The sequence below is a fragment of the Physella acuta genome, unplaced genomic scaffold, assembly GCF_028476545.2.
Source record: "Physella acuta isolate Inbredline_101_S28 unplaced genomic scaffold, ASM2847654v3 ptg002052l, whole genome shotgun sequence".
NCBI lineage: Eukaryota > Metazoa > Mollusca > Gastropoda > Physidae > Physella > Physella acuta.
Window position 1 is genome coordinate 41 of NW_026733555.1, and position 19,855 is coordinate 19,895.

The following is a 19,855-nucleotide window of genomic DNA, read 5'->3' on the forward strand; positions in this document are numbered from 1 at the left end:
ATGGCCCTGCAGGAGGCTAGCGAGGCTTACCTCGTCGGTCTGTTTGAAGACACCAACCTGTGCGCCATCCACGCCAAGCGTGTCACCATCATGCCCAAGGACATCCAGCTAGCCAGACGTATCCGTGGTGAGCGTGCTTAAGAGGTTTCTTTTAAGCCCAAACCACCACCCCCTGTCCTCAACCAAGGTCCTTTTTAGGACCACCTGACAACGTTCAGATTAGCAGTGAAGGTCCCCCACCTCACGAGTTTCCACCCACTACACCCCCTGCCCATGTCTGCCAATCTACTACTACTACTACATCTATTAGTATTATTCCTGGGTAGACGGGAGATAGGTTCTATTCATTTATCTCTTTAATTCAACTCACACATCACATTGCTATTTGAATTCGTGTATGCATGCTGTTGATATTGTTTTATTTATCTCAAATGTGAAGAAAGGAGAGAATAAATTTTATATTTTTCTTTCACCCACCCACCCACCACCCTATCCATTGCTTTTTAAAATATATAAAAAAGAAAAACCCTTTAGGGTTAGAGCTAGATATCTAGATCTTAATCGGAGAGCAGAAATTATTCTTAACGACTACACGCCATAGATTATTTAATTATTAGAAGCCTAACTAACCTATTCATTTCACGATGTAAACAAACCACTGCGAGTACGGAGCGGAGTACGAGAATATTATTTCGTTCGTACTCGACCAATCAGCGTTCGAGATTCTCTCGTACTCGCATAATGAGCTCGCTCGTACTCGCATAATTAGGTGTAGGGAAATATTTCAGTTTTATTCGCACAAAACGGTGAAAATAACGTCTAATATCATATTTTAACATGACAAACGTGGATCTTTTCTATGCCTACACGTGTGGGCAATGAAACTCTTTATTTTGTATCCAAGGGTCGCATAGCAGAATAGGTGAAAAAATGACTTTGAAAACGACACCGTTAGCCGACAAGCCAGCAACATTCCAGTCGACACGGCAAGCTGCTTTTTCATTGGCTGGCTCATTCGCCGACCGCTTTTGGTTGGGCGGTGTCCGCCATATTGAACGAACTCGAGCCCAGGGCCGTATATAAGGAGCGAGTTTCTCTGCAGACGGCGTTTTTCGAACACTCGTTCATCAACAAAGAAAAAAAAATTCAATATGTCTGGCCGAGGCAAAGGTGGTAAGGGACTCGGCAAAGGAGGCGCCAAGCGTCACAGGAAGGTGTTGCGTGATAACATCCAAGGTATCACCAAGCCAGCCATCCGTCGTCTTGCTCGCAGAGGTGGTGTCAAACGTATCTCTGGTCTGATCTACGAAGAAACCAGAGGTGTCCTCAAGGTGTTCCTTGAAAATGTCATCCGTGATGCCGTCACCTACACTGAGCACGCCAAGAGGAAGACCGTCACTGCTATGGATGTCGTCTATGCTCTGAAACGTCAAGGTCGCACCCTGTACGGCTTCGGCGGTTAAACTCAACCCAGGACCACCCATTTGTTCTACCCATCCGGCCCTTATTAGGGCCACCCATACGTTTCCGAATTAGCTCGAGTGGTTGTAACCCCTACACGAATGTTTTCCATACCTACCCCTTACTTACTGAGTTACTTCTTCCTCCTTATTACTTAGGTTTGATTGTACAATTATTTGGTTGTAGCCTACTTAGTTTATTTATTTAATTTGGGCAGAGTGGTCATCTTTCCTTTGGTTTTTAAGGGGTTTGTTTCCATGGGTGGGGAGGGTCGAGGTAGCCTACCGTGAAGGCACAAAAGAAACAAACAAAAAATATTTCGATATTACAAAAGTGTTCACAGGTATGTGGTGAACTTAGGAAAGAGTGCAGGTATTAAGAATAGGTGTCCAGTGGGGCAAAAAATAAAAGACAAAAGATGAAAAAAAGTCTACAACACGTGGTGTTCCCAAGCGGTCACCCATCTAAGTACTAACCACGCCCGACGTTGCTTGACTGCGGTGATCGGACGAGAACCGGTATTTTCAACGTGGTATGGCCGTAGACATCGGTGTGAGAAAATTGGGGCTTATAAATATACTCAAACGAAATCAGCAGTTATTCGTCCTTTTCTGGCTACAATAATGATTTCACTGCTTTCCTCATATTATTTCAATAATAAAAAACGCCCTAAATCGCCACAAAAGCGAAACATTGTTTTAATATCACTATGTGCCTTTTTTTCCCTCTACAGCCATTGGTCGCTATTTTTAACCTGAGGCGGTAACCACCGGTAGACTTCCCTGAGCTACTAATTTTCGAGCATCGCGCGTTGTAAAATACAAAATAAATACATTTTCCCCATTTTCCTTGACTAAAATCAGAAAACCAGGTGCCCCCTGCATCCGACCTGTCCTTTAACTATCGCTTTCATGTGAAATGATCTATCGGAAAGGCGATACTTTAACTTTTTTGGGTCTCCCGCTCACTCACTCCATCCGAAACATTCTGCACGAATTCATTCAATTTTAATCCAACTCATCACATAGATCTAGATCTAGCCGCCTACAAGTCTACTAATTTAATGTTTGAGAAATAGTTCAATGCTTTTCATTTATTAATTATTCTTTTAACCTTTTCCCACGACAACTGGCACATTTATTTTCAGTCTATTAATATTCTGGCTTCATTTTAAAACACGCAACTAGGCGTCGATCTAGAATTCTAGATCTAACGCTCTAGCTTAACTAAAATAATATAAACAGGAGGGTAGATCTATTCAAAATACTGTTTCAAAAATTACAATAATAATTTCGTGAAAAAAAAAGGCAGGCGATCCATGGTAAATTAAATGCTAATTAAGGATGTTGCTTAAAAGGTTAGGTTGGCCTGGGACGCCAGTATTTCTCTAGAGTCTAGATCTAGAATTTCTAGATTCTGTAGGAATGAGTAGCCTAGGTATTAATAATTAAATGCATTAGTAATTATTAGTAGCTAACATAAGATTTAGTTCAGTAAAAACTAATAGATCTAGATTTTAGGTCCAATGTTGGCTATCAGACTTGATGCTTGATTGTAATGATTATTAGGTTTGAGCAATTAATTTTTTTAAACATTTTTTTAATTATTAGTATTAGTGATAAGTCATCATTAGTGGGAGTAAATTTACTTCTTTCCAGTCTGGTTCTGGGTTTCCTTGTAGCCTATATAATCTAGATCTAGTTGGTGATAATATTAATAAATATTGTTTCCCATTTTAAATACTCAGGCGGTTTGTTTGAAAGTCTGACCGCAGCTCCATATTCATTGACTGTCGAAGCACCGCATAAAATGAATTAGCTTATATCCAGGGCTGGCCTGGTCTGCCTGTTATTGTGACTGAATTGTCCTACAGACAAGACCTGAAGAAGCTCTCGTTAAGTAATAAGTGTACAGCTTGCTTTTAGCCTGGCGCGGGGATCTTTCACCGGCCACTTTAACATTCTGCGACAGGGCAGGCCTTTACTTTAAGCTTTAATCTTAGCTGGTTCCGCTTTAACACAGGGTATTCTTTTGTCTTTAAGTATACCGCTTTCTTTTATCAGCCTGGAACCCTGTGTCGGCTACCGGTATCTCATCCGGCAGGGCAAAACAATTTCCAGTTTTTAAATTAAGCTGGTGTCATTTTTAAAACCAATGATTAGGATTTTGGCACAATGCTTATTTTTCTATATACACAAGATGAATTTCACATCATTTTCTGATTTCAGTTTAAGTTTGAAAGCATGTAAAATGTCAATTTGTCCTGCTATGTGATTTTTCTTCATTTATTTTTTGCTAACCCATGGCATCACATTATGAAGGCTCTACTAATATCTTTAGGCTGGGGCCAGTACCTTAACCAACTGTCGTCAAATGAAAAAACTGACAGAAGAGCGCAATTTAATACACACAACAGATATATATGTATCCGAACAAACAAATAAATATATTGGAACATATATACATACCTTTATATACGCACACTGATATATACATATACATATATTTACATAATAAATACATTATATATGAATATATCTATATATATAATTTATTTATTTATACATATATATATATATATATATATATATATATATATATATATATATATATATATATATATATATATATATATATATATATATATATTTGTATTATATCCTTATATATTATGAAAATATATATTAATTCTTATATGATATATATTTGTAAATATAAATTATATATATGTGTGTATATATATATCCTTCTGTTTGCTGGGGTAGAAAAAAAAAACTTATAATTATAATATTCTGAAGGATATTATTTTACTTGAGCGTCTTTCGTCTACACTCAAATATATATATTTGAATATACATTCAAATATATATTCAATGAATATACATTTAGACACACATGTAAATATATATATATATATATATATATATATATATACATATATATATATATATACACACAAAACATGCATATATATACATACGTATATATAGACATATATACAATATTCGTCTATTCAATATTTTTACATTATATATATATATATATATATATATATATATATATATATATATATATATTTATATATATATATATATTTATATATATTAAAAAAAAATATACATATATGAAATACTTTTTACACATATTTATTTATGTTTCTATAATATATGGAAGGATATTAATTTACTCAAGTGTCTGCCTTGGGTGTTTATATAAAAAGAGAAGGGTTGAACTAATGAGAGGAATAAAAAAAATCTTTATATTCAATCTAATTTATTTATTTTGTATATGTTATAGACTGGCATACATTTTTTTCCCTCTGGTTTATGTGAAAGGAGCTTGCAGGGATTCAAATTATTATTTTTTGCATTGAAATTCATTCTTTATTAATCACAGCTATGTTGCAGGCATATAAATACTTCCCTTTGGGCTCAAGTTGCTTTGAAAGAATCCTTGTCAGTATAGAACTAGTACCAGGACCATAAATGTATGCCCCAGGGCAAATGTTAAGAAAACCTCATCATTTTACAACTCCAACTGACCAAGGACTTAAGAAATGATGCTTCTGCGCAAACTTTCTCGTCAGCCGGTAAGAGATCAACCTCCTTTTGATTGTTTAAATTTTAATCTGTGCTGAAATCATTGTGCGGGCTGGCAAAGAAAACCATGAACTTCTTGAAAGCTGTGTACTTGAGCTCATGTTATTTTTTATTTTCTGTATTTTGAAAAAAAAAAAAGTATATATATGATAATAAAAAAAAAAGTTCAGAGTATTTAATTGTTGTTTTGTCTTGTTAAAGAGAATGTATGTTGTGCAGAAGTGTAACCAACTCATTTTCAAGCCAGGACTAGCAAAAGACAAAACAAAAAGAATCATATGATATGATGGTAGTAGGAAAAAAATAAATCAGTGAACAAATGGTGGCAGATGCATGCCTTAGCAATCTGACATGGTAGCTTTAATGAAAGAAAAACAAAAATAATAAAAACACCAAAAGCCACACTCACACAGTTATGTTCAACATATATAATGAAGACAGAAAAAAACCAACCCACCAGAATGGATGTATTGTAATGAAAATGGCAGTTAGCACTGGTGATAAGAATCAAAGTGTTGGCTAATAATTCCTATTACAACAGCCAGCCTTATAATCTGAATTAAAACTATTAAATCCCATTCATCCCTTGGATCTATGCCAAACAACACACAATAAATGATATGCATAGAGGTGTGCTGATGCCCTGTGTGAGATGCAGAATGAAATAGTGTTTTTTAAAAAAAGGAGCCACCCAGTAATAAGTATGTGGCCTTTTTATGTCTAGTTTAAAGGATAGAATTAGCATGAAATGTGTTAAGAGAATAGTGTGTGCAGTTGTTGGGATAGGCATATTACTATGCAGGCCTATGTATGTATGTATATCTATCTCTACTTATTAAAGAAAAGAATGACTAAACAAAAAAACAACTGTAACATGGCAGCTACACAGAGTGGGTGGGTGGGTGGATGAGGGAGGGAAAACTCGTTCAATGTAAACCAAACCGAGCTAATTGGGAATGGGTGGAGGCCCTGAAAAGGGCCGAGTAGTAGAGCCACACAACAAGCAAGCCAGGTGGTTGTTTGCTGTTGTGTTTATTTGCTGGTGGTGTACTTGGTGACAGCCTTGGTGCCTTCACTGACGGCGTGTTTGGCCAGCTCACCGGGCAGGAGGAGACGGACAGCGGTCTGGATCTCCCTGGAGGTGATGGTGCTGCGCTTGTTGTAGTGGGCAAGACGGCTGGCTTCAGCTGAAATGCGCTCAAAGATGTCGTTGACGAAGGAGTTCATGATGGACATGGCCTTGGAGGAAATGCCAGTGTCAGGGTGCACCTGCTTCAAGACTTTGTAAATGTAGATGCTGTAGCTTTCCTTTCTCCTCCTCTTCTTTTTCTTGTCACCGGTGCGTACGGCTTTAGCCTTACCGGCCTTCTTGGCTCCCTTGGAAGAAACTTTAGGTGGCATGTTGTTTTCTTTTCAACGGCTTGAACAGAAATGAGGCGAACCGACCGCCGGCCGCCCTTTTATATGAAACGGCGAGGAAATTTGGAGAGTACGAGTACGAGTACGAACGCCAAGCCGCTGCGCAGCCAATCAGAACGCTCGCTTGGTGACGAACGGATTTCCTCGCCGTTTCGTATAAAAGGGCCGATCTCGCCGTTAAGTCTTCATTCATCGCCTGCAGCCGTATCGCTGTTAGTCGCTGTATTTCTTCTCGCTCCTAACCAACTCACAATGTCCGGACGTGGTAAAGGCGGTAAAGTCAAGGGAAAGTCCAAGTCTCGCTCCTCCAGGGCAGGCCTTCAATTCCCAGTCGGACGTATTCATCGTCTGTTGAGGAAAGGAAACTATGCTGAGCGTGTCGGTGCTGGTGCCCCAGTCTACCTAGCCGCCGTCCTCGAGTATTTGGCCGCTGAAGTGCTCGAGTTGGCCGGCAACGCTGCCAGAGACAACAAGAAGACAAGAATCATTCCTCGTCACCTCCAGCTGGCCATCCGTAACGACGAAGAGTTGAACAAACTTTTGTCGGGTGTCACCATCGCCCAGGGTGGTGTCCTCCCCAACATCCAGGCCGTGCTTCTGCCCAAGAAGTCACAGAAGACACCCGGTGGCAAGAGCTAAACAGTGTCACCCTGCTGCCCACTGTCCACCTAGCCTACTACTGTCCTTTTCAGGACAACCAAAGTTTACCCAATTAGCTTTCGTTGTGTGTCAATGAACAAAAATCGAGTTTTCCTACCCTACCCTACCCTACCCTACTTGTTTCAAACTTTATTAATAACGTATCAACATGTCAATCACTAGCAGTATGAGATCATTATTATAGATGTATAATACTTACACTGGTTTACACGAGCAGAACAGGGAGGGGGCGGTCATATTAATAGTAGTAACTGGACATATTTTAGGGGTATTCGTTCATAGATACAAATGAAAATAGAATCTATTTTTCTTTAAATGTGCTCCGTTTAACCCCTGTCTACAACAAATAAGGGTGGTCGTTATTTTAAAATTCTATTCTTTAACCTACCGCTAGTCTACCCTTTTTATTTTATATCTTCTTCTTTTTAAAACCAAATATGTTTTTATTAATCCTTCCCCCTCATTTATTTACACACTGTGTAAATACCGCCGATCGGGCGGTCGAATCGGGTCAGAATATCTACCTAGGTCTATAGACTAGGTCTAGATCTAAATTGTTTCAGGCAGTCTATGTTGGGTTCTTTTCTAATCACTCACACACACATTCATAATTCATTGAAGACGACAGAAGCAAACACACCGGATTCCATTGACAAGCGGCACAACCAAGGATTTCATTTGAACGAAGAATATTTTGTGTTATCGGCCCTGTCTGCTATTAATAGATCGCTCGGCTGGATACCGTGTCTAAAAATAATCTGCTATGTCGACGCTGTCTCAACGTTGTGTGGCTGCTACTGGCCAATCAGCGTCGTTAAACTCGTACTCGTCCAATGGGAGAGCTTCGTTGCGCTAAGGGTTTGGCGGACGGTTATAAAAGGGCCAGCAGCGCTGAGCTGCCGCATTTCCTTAACAGTCAGTTAAGATCATTCAAAAAAAAAAAGATGGCTCGTACCAAACAAACCGCCCGAAAATCTACTGGAGGCAAAGCCCCACGTAAACAGCTGGCCACCAAAGCCGCCAGAAAGTCAGCACCAGCCACCGGCGGTGTTAAGAAGCCCCATCGTTACAGGCCTGGAACCGTCGCCCTGAGAGAAATCCGTCGTTACCAGAAGAGCACTGAGCTGCTCATTCGCAAGCTGCCATTCCAGCGCCTGGTCAGAGAAATCGCCCAGGACTTCAAGACTGACCTTCGCTTCCAGAGCTCCGCTGTCATGGCCCTGCAGGAGGCTAGCGAGGCTTACCTCGTCGGTCTGTTTGAAGACACCAACCTGTGCGCCATCCACGCCAAGCGTGTCACCATCATGCCCAAGGACATCCAGCTAGCCAGACGTATCCGTGGTGAGCGTGCTTAAGAGGTTTCTTTTAAGCCCAAACCACCACCCCCTGTCCTCAACCAAGGTCCTTTTTAGGACCACCTGACAACGTTCAGATTAGCAGTGAAGGTCCCCCACCTCACGAGTTTCCACCCACCCACCCACTACACCCCCTGCCCATGTCTGCCACTCTACTACTACTACTACTACTACATCTATTAGTATTATTCTGGGGGATGCGGGAGATAGGTTCTATTCATTTATCTCTTTAATTCAACTCACACATCACATTGCTATTTGAATTCGTGTATGCATGCTGTTGATATTGTTTTATTTATCTCAAATGTGAAGAAAGGAGAGAATAAATTTTATATTTTTCTTTCACCCACCCACCACCCTATCCATTGCTTTTTAAAATATATATATAAAAAAAAAAAAAGAAAAACCCTTTAGGGTTAGAGCTAGATATCTAGATCTTAATCGGAGAGCAGAAATTATTCTTAACGACTACACGCCATAGATTATTTAATTATTAGAAGCCTAACTAACCTATTCGTTTCACGATGTAAACAAACCACTGCGAGTACGGAGCGGAGTACGAGAATATTATTTCGTTCGTACTCGACCAATCAGCGTTCGAGATTCTCTCGTACTCGCATAATGAGCTCGCTCGTACTCGCATAATTAGGTGTAGGGAAATATTTCAGTTTTATTCGCACAAAACGGTGAAAATAACGTCTAATATCATATTTTAACATGACAAACGTGGATCTTTTCTATGCCTACACGTGTGGGCAATGAAACTCTTTATTTTTTATCCAAGGGTCGCATAGCAGAATAGGTGAAAAAATGACTTTGAAAACGACACCGTTAGCCGACAAGCCAGCAACATTCCAGTCGACACGGCAAGCTGCTTTTTCATTGGCTGGCTCATTCGCCGACCGCTTTTGGTTGGGCGGTGTCCGCCATATTGAACGAACTCGAGCCCAGGACCGTATATAAGGAGCGAGTTTCTCTGCAGACGGCGTTTTTCGAACACTCCTTCATCAACAAAGAAGAAAAATTCAATATGTCTGGCCGAGGCAAAGGTGGTAAGGGACTCGGCAAAGGAGGCGCCAAGCGTCACAGGAAGGTGTTGCGTGATAACATCCAAGGTATCACCAAGCCAGCCATCCGTCGTCTTGCTCGCAGAGGTGGTGTCAAACGTATCTCTGGTCTGATCTACGAAGAAACCAGAGGTGTCCTCAAGGTGTTCCTTGAAAATGTCATCCGTGATGCCGTCACCTACACTGAGCACGCCAAGAGGAAGACCGTCACTGCTATGGATGTCGTCTATGCTCTGAAACGTCAAGGTCGCACCCTGTACGGCTTCGGCGGTTAAACTCAACCCAGGACCACCCATTTGTTCTACCCATCCGGCCCTTATTAGGGCCACCCATACGTTTCCGAATTAGCTCGAGTGGTTGTAACCCCTACACGAATGTTTTCCATACCTACCCCTTATTTAACTTACTGAGTTACTTCTAATTATTAGGTTGTAGCCTACTTAGTTTATTTATTTAATTTGGGCAGAGTGGTCATCTTTCCTTTGTTGGTTTTTAAGGGGTTTGTTTCCATGGGTGGGTAGGATCGAGGTAGCCTACCGTGAAGGCACAAAAGAAACAAACAAAAAATATTTCGATATTACAAAAGTGTTCACAGGTATGTGGTGAACTTAGGAAAGAGTGCAGGTGGTAAGAATAGGTGTCCAGTGGGGCAAAAAATAAAAGACAAAAGATGAAAAAAAGTCTACAACACGTGGTGTTCCCAAGCGGTCACCCATCTAAGTACTAACCACGCCCGACGTTGCTTGACTGCGGTGATCGGACGAGAACCGGTATTTTCAACGTGGTATGGCCGTAGACATCTGTGTGAGAAAATTGGGGCTTATAAATATACTCAAACGAAATCAGCAGTTATTCGTCCTTTTCTGGCTACAATAATGATTTCACTGCTTTCCTCATATTATTTCAATAATAAAAAACGCCCTAAATCTCCACAAAAGCGAAACATTGTTTTAATATCGAATACTATGTGCCTTTTTTTCCCTCTACAGCCATTGGTCGCTATTTTTAACCTGAGGCGGTAACCACCGGTAGACTTCCCTGAGCTACTAATTTTCGAGCATCGCGCGTTGTAAAATACAAAATAAATACATTTTCCCCATTTTCCTTGACTAAAATCAGAAAACCAGGTGCCCCCTGCATCCGACCTGTCCTTTAACTATCGCTTTCATGTGAAATGATCTATCGGAAAGGCGATACTTTAACTTTTTTGGGTCTCCCGCTCACTCACTCCTTCCGAAACATTCTGCACGAATTCATTCAATTTTAATCCAACTCATCACATAGATCTAGATCTAGCCGCCTACAAGTCTACTAATTTAATGTTTGAGAAATAGTTCAATGCTTTTCATTTATTAATTATTCTTTTAACCTTTTCCCACGACAACTGGCACATTTATTTTCAGTCTATTAATATTCTGGCTTCATTTTAAAACACGCAACTAGGCGACGATCTAGAATTCTAGATCTAACGCTCTAGCTTAACTAAAATAATATAAACAGGAGGGTAGATCTATTCAAAATACTGTTTCAAAAATTACAATAATAATTTCACGGTGAAAAAAAAAAGGCAGGCGATCCATGGTTAATTAAATGCTAATTAAGGATGTTGCTTAAAAGGTTAGGTTGGCCTGGGACGCCAGTATTTCTCTAGAGTCTAGATCTAGAATTTCTAGATTCTGTAGGAATGAGTAGCCTAGGTATTAATAATTAAATGCATTAGTAATTATTAGTAAATAACATAAGATTTAGTTCAGTAAAAACTAATAGATCTAGATTTTAGGTCCAATGTTGGCTATCAGACTTGATGCTTGATTGTAATGATTATTAGGTTTGAGCAATTAATTTTTTTAAACATTTTTTTTAATTATTAGTATTAGTGATAAGTCATCATTAGTGGGAGTAAATTTACTTCTTTCCAGTCTGGTTCTGGGTTTCCTTGTAGCCTATATAATCTAGATCTAGTTGGTGATAATATTAATAAATATTGTTTCCCATTTTAAATACTCAGGCGGTTTGTTTGAAAGTCTGACCGCAGCTCCATATTCATTGACTGTCGAAGCAGCGCATAAAATGAATTAGCTTATATCCAGGGCTGGCCTGGTCTGCCTGTTATTGTGACTGAATTGTCCTACAGACAAGACCTGAAGAAGCCCTCGTTAAGTAATAAGTGTACAGCTTGCTTTTAGCCTGGCGCGGGGATCTTTCACCGGCCACTTTAACATTCTGCGACAGGGCAGGCCTTTACTTTAAGCTTTAATCTTAGCTGGTTCCGCTTTAACACAGGGTATTCTTTTGTCTTTAAGTATACCGCTTTCTTTCATCAGCCTGGAACCCTGTGTCTGCTACCGGTATCTCATCCGGCAGGGCAAAACAATTTCCAGTTTTTAAATTAAGCTGATGTCATTTTTAATACCAATGATTAGGATTTTGGCACAATGCTTATTTTTCTATATACACAAGATGAATTTCACATCATTTTCTGATTTCAGTTTAAGTTTGAAAGCATGTAAAATGTCAATTTGTCCTGCTATGTGATTTTTCTTCATTTATTTTTTGCTAGCCCATGGCATCACATTATGAAGACTCTACTAATATCTTTAGGCTGGGGCCAGTACCTTAACCGACTGTCGTCAAATGAAAAAACTGACAGAAGAGCGCAATTTAATACACACAACAGATATATATGTATCCGAACAAACAAATAAATATATTTGAACATATATACATACCTTTATATACGCACACTGATATATACATATATTTACATAATAAATACATTATATATGAATATATCTATATATATAACTTATTTATTTATACATATATATATATATATATATACTTATATATATATATATATATATATATATATATATATATATATATATATATATATGTATTATGAATATATATATTAATTCTTATATAATATATATTTGTAAATATAAATTATATATATGTGTGTATATATATATCCTTCTGTTTGCTGGGGTAGAAGAAAAAAACTTATAATTATAATATTCTGAAGGATATTATTTTACTTGAGCGTCTTTCGTCTACACTCAAATATATATATTTGAATATACATTCAAATATATATTCAATGAATATACATTTAGACACACATGTAAATATATATATATATATATACACAAAACATGCATATATATACATACGTATATATAGACATATATACAATATTCGTCTATGTATATATATTCAATATTTTTACATTATAAATAAATATATATATAAAAATATATATATATATATATATATATATATATTTAAAAAAATATATACATATATGAAATACTTTTTACACATATTTATTTATGCTTCTATAATATATGGAAGGATATTAATTTACTCAAGCGTCTGCCTTGGGTGTTTATATAAAAAGAGAAGGGTTGAACTAATGAGAGGAATAAAAAAAATCTTTATATTCAATCTAATTTATTTATATTGTATATGTTATAGACTGGCATACATTTTTTTCTCTCTGGTTTATGTGAAAGGAGCTTGCAGGGATTCAAATTATTATTTTTTGCATTGAAATTCATTCTTTATTAATCACAGCTATGTTGCAGGCATATAAATACTTCCCTTTGGGCTCAAGTTGCTTTGAAAGAATCCTTGTCAGTATAGAACTAGTACCAGGACCATAAATGTATGCCCCAGGGCAAATGTTAAGAAAACCTCATCATTTTACAACTCCAACTGACCAGGGGCTTAAGAAATGATGCTTCTGCGCAAACTTTCTCGTCAGCCGGTAAGAGATCAACCTCCTTTTGATTGTTTAAATTTAATCTGTGCTGAAATCATTGTGCAGGCTGGCAAAGAAAACCATGAACTTCTTGAAAGCTGTGTACTTGAGCTCATGTTATTTTTTATTTTCTGTATTTTGAAAAAAAAAAAAGTATATATATGATAATAAAAAAAAAAAGTTCAGAGTATTTAATTGTTGTTTTGTCTTGTTAAAGAGAATGTATGTTGTGCAGAAGTGTAACCAACTCATTTTCAAGCCAGGCCTAGCAAAAGACAAAACCAAAAGAATCATATGATATGATGGTAGTAGGAAAAAAGTATATCAGTGAACAAATGGTGGCAGATGCATGCCTTAGCAATCTGACATGGTAGCTTTAATGAAAGAAAAACAAAAATAATAAAAACACCAAAAGCCACACTCACACAGTTATGTTCAACATATATAATGAAGACAGAAAAAAACCAACCCACCAGAATGGATGTATTGTAATGAAAATGGCAGTTAGCACTGGTGATAAGAATCAAAGTGTTGGCTAATAATTCCTATTACAACAGCCAGCCTTATAATCTGAATTAAAACTATTAAATCCCATTCATCCCTTGGATCTATGCCAAACAACACACAATAAATGATATGCATAGAGGTGTGCTGATGCCCTGTGTGAGATGCAGAATGAAATAGTGTTTTTAAAAAAAAGGAGCCACCCAGTAATAAGTATGTGGCCTTTTTATGTCTAGTTTAAAGGATAGAATTAGCATGAAATGTGTTAAGAGAATAGTGTGTGCAGTTGTTGGGATAGGCATATTACTATGTAGGCCTATGTATGTATGTATATCTATCTCTACTTATTAAAGAAAAGAATGACTAAACAAAAAAAAAAAACTGTAACATGGCAGCTACACAGAGTGGGTGGGTGGATGAGGGAGGGAGGGAAAACTCGTTCAATGTAAACCAAACCGAGCTAATTGGGAATGGGTGGAGGCCCTGAAAAGGGCCGAGTAGTAGAGCCACAACAAGCAAGCCAGGTGGTTGTTTGCTGTTGTGTTTATTTGCTGGTGGTGTACTTGGTGACAGCCTTGGTGCCTTCACTGACGGCGTGTTTGGCCAGCTCACCGGGCAGGAGGAGACGGACAGCGGTCTGGATCTCCCTGGAGGTGATGGTGCTGCGCTTGTTGTAGTGGGCAAGACGGCTGGCTTCAGCTGAAATGCGCTCAAAGATGTCGTTGACGAAGGAGTTCATGATGGACATGGCCTTGGAGGAAATGCCAGTGTCAGGGTGCACCTGCTTCAAGACTTTGTAAATGTAGATGCTGTAGCTTTCCTTTCTCCTCCTCTTCTTTTTCTTGTCACCGGTGCGTACGGCTTTAGCCTTACCGGCCTTCTTGGCTCCCTTGGAAGAAACTTTAGGTGGCATGTTGTTTTCTTTTCAATGGCTTGAACAGAAATGAGGCGAACCGTTGTTGTTGTTGTTGTTGTTTTGGGTTTTAAAGTCCGCTTTCAAACTTACGTTTATATCGCCGACTATTTTTGGTGGTTAGTTCGTTGTTTTTGTGTATATACAGTTTGGTTTCATTTGTTTTCCTTTCATTTTTGGGTGTAGTTTTTTTATTGTACGGGATTTGTATTTTGTTATTGGGTGAATATTATTTTATCTTTACAGCTTATTAGACTGATTCTTTGGTTTTGTGCACATATGTTTTTAACAGGCTATGCAGAGTGGATGGGGCGTCCATAGCCAGTAATGTTTCTGTTGTTAGTAATGTGTTTTTGTTTGTCTGGAAGTAGTTGATGAGTTCTTTTCTTTGATTGTTGTATGCCTTACAGTGTATTAGGTAGTGGTCTATTGTGTTTATTTCATTGCAGGTGTGGCACCATTTCTTTGTGTGAATGAAGGAGGCTGATCCTAGACGCAGCCTTGTAATTTTTTTATTAATGGGTGGCCGTTGGTCTTCTGTAACCTGCAGTCTCCCGTCGGGTGGTCGAAGTATGTTGTGGGCGTGCCTACCCTTGTCGCTTGCGTTCCATTTTTGAATCCATTCTTCTTTTATTTGTTTCTTTATAGTAGCTTTCATTTCGGAATAGCCTATTCCCGTTTTCACAATAGCTCTGGATTCCACTCCCTTTTTAGCAGCTTTGTCGGCATTCTCGTTACCTTGTATGCCGATATGGGAGGGAATCCAGATCATTTGCACCGAGCGACCCCTTTGTTTCCACTCGGAGCATTTATGAAGAATTTCTTCTGCAATGTCGTCCCTGCAGCATTCTCCCCCTTTAATGGCCTGTAATGCTGACAGGGAGTCGGATAATATGCTGATGCTGGTATGTGGGGTTGTTGGGGTGTACTCGAGGGCCATAAGGATGGCCGTTAGCTCGGCAGTGAAAATGGAGGCGCCGTCTGTCAACCTAAAGCTTTTGGAGTGGTTGAGGTGGGGGATGTGGAACCCTGCTCCAACTTTCTCGTTTATTTTTGATCCGTCTGTGTAGATGGTTAGGCTGTTGGCTGTTATCCTTTCTATCTCATTTGAAGCCTCAATACGGGCCATTACTGGGTCCTCTTTTTTATTTATCTGATTGTGCAGGTCTGTGTGTAATGATGGGGATGTCAGTTCCCACGGGGGGACTATAGGTTTGTGGATGACTAAGTTTTGATCCGCGATTGAGGCGAACCGACCGCCGGCCGCCCTTTTATATGAAACGGCGAGGAAATTTGGAGAGTACGAGTACGAGTACGAACGCCAAGCCGCTGCGCAGCCAATCAGAACGCTCGCTTGGTGACGAACGGATTTCCTCGCCGTTTCGTATAAAAGGGCCGATCTCGCCGTTAAGTCTTCATTCATCGCCTGCAGCCGTATCGCTGTTAGTCGCTGTATTTCTTCTCGCTCCTAACCAACTCACAATGTCCGGACGTGGTAAAGGCGGTAAAGTCAAGGGAAAGTCCAAGTCTCGCTCCTCCAGGGCAGGCCTTCAATTCCCAGTCGGACGTATTCATCGTCTGTTGAGGAAAGGAAACTATGCTGAGCGTGTCGGTGCTGGTGCCCCAGTCTACCTAGCCGCCGTCCTCGAGTATTTGGCCGCTGAAGTGCTCGAGTTGGCCGGCAACGCTGCCAGAGACAACAAGAAGACAAGAATCATTCCTCGTCACCTCCAGCTGGCCATCCGTAACGACGAAGAGTTGAACAAACTTTTGTCGGGTGTCACCATCGCCCAGGGTGGTGTCCTCCCCAACATCCAGGCCGTGCTTCTGCCCAAGAAGTCACAGAAGACACCCGGTGGCAAGAGCTAAACAGTGTCACCCTGCTGCCCACTGTCCACCTAGCCTACTACTGTCCTTTTCAGGACAACCAAAGTTTACCCAATTAGCTTTCGTTGTGTGTCAATGAACAAAAATCGAGTTTTCCTACCCTACCCTACCCTACCCTACTTGTTTCAAACTTTATTAATAACGTATCAACATGTCAATCACTAGCAGTATGAGATCATTATTATAGATGTATAATACTTACACTGGTTTACACGAGCAGAACAGGGAGGGGGCGGTCATATTAATAGTAGTAACTGGACATATTTTAGGGGTATTCGTTCATAGATACAAATGAAAATAGAATCTATTTTTCTTTAAATGTGCTCCGTTTAACCCCTGTCTACAACAAATAAGGGTGGTCGTTATTTTAAAATTCTATTCTTTAACCTACCGCTAGTCTACCCTTTTTATTTTATATCTTCTTCTTTTTAAAACCAAATATGTTTTTATTAATCCTTCCCCCTCATTTATTTACACACTGTGTAAATACCGCCGATCGGGCGGTCGAATCGGGTCAGAATATCTACCTAGGTCTATAGACTAGGTCTAGATCTAAATTGTTTCAGGCAGTCTATGTTGGGTTCTTTTCTAATCACTCACACACACATTCATAATTCATTGAAGACGACAGAAGCAAACACACCGGATTCCATTGACAAGCGGCACAACCAAGGATTTCATTTGAACGAAGAATATTTTGTGTTATCGGCCCTGTCTGCTATTAATAGATCGCTCGGCTGGATACCGTGTCTAAAAATAATCTGCTATGTCGACGCTGTCTCAACGTTGTGTGGCTGCTACTGGCCAATCAGCGTCGTTAAACTCGTACTCGTCCAATGGGAGAGCTTCGTTGCGCTAAGGGTTTGGCGGACGGTTATAAAAGGGCCAGCAGCGCTGAGCTGCCGCATTTCCTTAACAGTCAGTTAAGATCATTCAAAAAAAAAAAGATGGCTCGTACCAAACAAACCGCCCGAAAATCTACTGGAGGCAAAGCCCCACGTAAACAGCTGGCCACCAAAGCCGCCAGAAAGTCAGCACCAGCCACCGGCGGTGTTAAGAAGCCCCATCGTTACAGGCCTGGAACCGTCGCCCTGAGAGAAATCCGTCGTTACCAGAAGAGCACTGAGCTGCTCATTCGCAAGCTGCCATTCCAGCGCCTGGTCAGAGAAATCGCCCAGGACTTCAAGACTGACCTTCGCTTCCAGAGCTCCGCTGTCATGGCCCTGCAGGAGGCTAGCGAGGCTTACCTCGTCGGTCTGTTTGAAGACACCAACCTGTGCGCCATCCACGCCAAGCGTGTCACCATCATGCCCAAGGACATCCAGCTAGCCAGACGTATCCGTGGTGAGCGTGCTTAAGAGGTTTCTTTTAAGCCCAAACCACCACCCCCTGTCCTCAACCAAGGTCCTTTTTAGGACCACCTGACAACGTTCAGATTAGCAGTGAAGGTCCCCCACCTCACGAGTTTCCACCCACTACACCCCCTGCCCATGTCTGCCAATCTACTACTACTACTACATCTATTAGTATTATTCCTGGGTAGACGGGAGATAGGTTCTATTCATTTATCTCTTTAATTCAACTCACACATCACATTGCTATTTGAATTCGTGTATGCATGCTGTTGATATTGTTTTATTTATCTCAAATGTGAAGAAAGGAGAGAATAAATTTTATATTTTTCTTTCACCCACCCACCCACCACCCTATCCATTGCTTTTTAAAATATATAAAAAAGAAAAACCCTTTAGGGTTAGAGCTAGATATCTAGATCTTAATCGGAGAGCAGAAATTATTCTTAACGACTACACGCCATAGATTATTTAATTATTAGAAGCCTAACTAACCTATTCATTTCACGATGTAAACAAACCACTGCGAGTACGGAGCGGAGTACGAGAATATTATTTCGTTCGTACTCGACCAATCAGCGTTCGAGATTCTCTCGTACTCGCATAATGAGCTCGCTCGTACTCGCATAATTAGGTGTAGGGAAATATTTCAGTTTTATTCGCACAAAACGGTGAAAATAACGTCTAATATCATATTTTAACATGACAAACGTGGATCTTTTCTATGCCTACACGTGTGGGCAATGAAACTCTTTATTTTGTATCCAAGGGTCGCATAGCAGAATAGGTGAAAAAATGACTTTGAAAACGACACCGTTAGCCGACAAGCCAGCAACATTCCAGTCGACACGGCAAGCTGCTTTTTCATTGGCTGGCTCATTCGCCGACCGCTTTTGGTTGGGCGGTGTCCGCCATATTGAACGAACTCGAGCCCAGGGCCGTATATAAGGAGCGAGTTTCTCTGCAGACGGCGTTTTTCGAACACTCGTTCATCAACAAAGAAAAAAAAATTCAATATGTCTGGCCGAGGCAAAGGTGGTAAGGGACTCGGCAAAGGAGGCGCCAAGCGTCACAGGAAGGTGTTGCGTGATAACATCCAAGGTATCACCAAGCCAGCCATCCGTCGTCTTGCTCGCAGAGGTGGTGTCAAACGTATCTCTGGTCTGATCTACGAAGAAACCAGAGGTGTCCTCAAGGTGTTCCTTGAAAATGTCATCCGTGATGCCGTCACCTACACTGAGCACGCCAAGAGGAAGACCGTCACTGCTATGGATGTCGTCTATGCTCTGAAACGTCAAGGTCGCACCCTGTACGGCTTCGGCGGTTAAACTCAACCCAGGACCACCCATTTGTTCTACCCATCCGGCCCTTATTAGGGCCACCCATACGTTTCCGAATTAGCTCGAGTGGTTGTAACCCCTACACGAATGTTTTCCATACCTACCCCTTACTTACTGAGTTACTTCTTCCTCCTTATTACTTAGGTTTGATTGTACAATTATTTGGTTGTAGCCTACTTAGTTTATTTATTTAATTTGGGCAGAGTGGTCATCTTTCCTTTGGTTTTTAAGGGGTTTGTTTCCATGGGTGGGGAGGGTCGAGGTAGCCTACCGTGAAGGCACAAAAGAAACAAACAAAAAATATTTCGATATTACAAAAGTGTTCACAGGTATGTGGTGAACTTAGGAAAGAGTGCAGGTATTAAGAATAGGTGTCCAGTGGGGCAAAAAATAAAAGACAAAAGATGAAAAAAAGTCTACAACACGTGGTGTTCCCAAGCGGTCACCCATCTAAGTACTAACCACGCCCGACGTTGCTTGACTGCGGTGATCGGACGAGAACCGGTATTTTCAACGTGGTATGGCCGTAGAC

At 40.2% G+C, this 19,855-nt stretch overlaps 1 protein-coding gene and 3 non-coding genes across 4 annotated transcripts; all 4 read right to left on the minus strand.

Annotated features, from left to right (window-relative positions):
- Nucleotides 1-1,888: 1,888 nt before the first annotated feature.
- On the minus strand, nt 1,889-2,007 carry LOC131931903 (5S ribosomal RNA). The gene has a single exon (XR_009384405.1). It is a non-coding gene; the product is annotated as a 5S ribosomal RNA (ribosomal RNA).
- An 8,233-nt stretch (nt 2,008-10,240) lies between these two features.
- Nucleotides 10,241-10,359, minus strand: LOC131931904 (5S ribosomal RNA). The gene has a single exon (XR_009384406.1). It is a non-coding gene; the product is annotated as a 5S ribosomal RNA (ribosomal RNA).
- A 4,635-nt stretch (nt 10,360-14,994) lies between these two features.
- LOC131931902 (uncharacterized) lies at nt 14,995-15,873 on the minus strand. The gene has a single exon (XM_059288738.1). It carries the CDS (start codon nt 15,871-15,873, stop codon nt 14,995-14,997), a length of 879 nt encoding a protein of 292 aa, XP_059144721.1.
- Nucleotides 15,874-19,736: 3,863 nt separating this feature from the next.
- On the minus strand, nt 19,737-19,855 carry LOC131931905 (5S ribosomal RNA). Its single transcript, XR_009384407.1, has one exon. It is a non-coding gene; the product is annotated as a 5S ribosomal RNA (ribosomal RNA).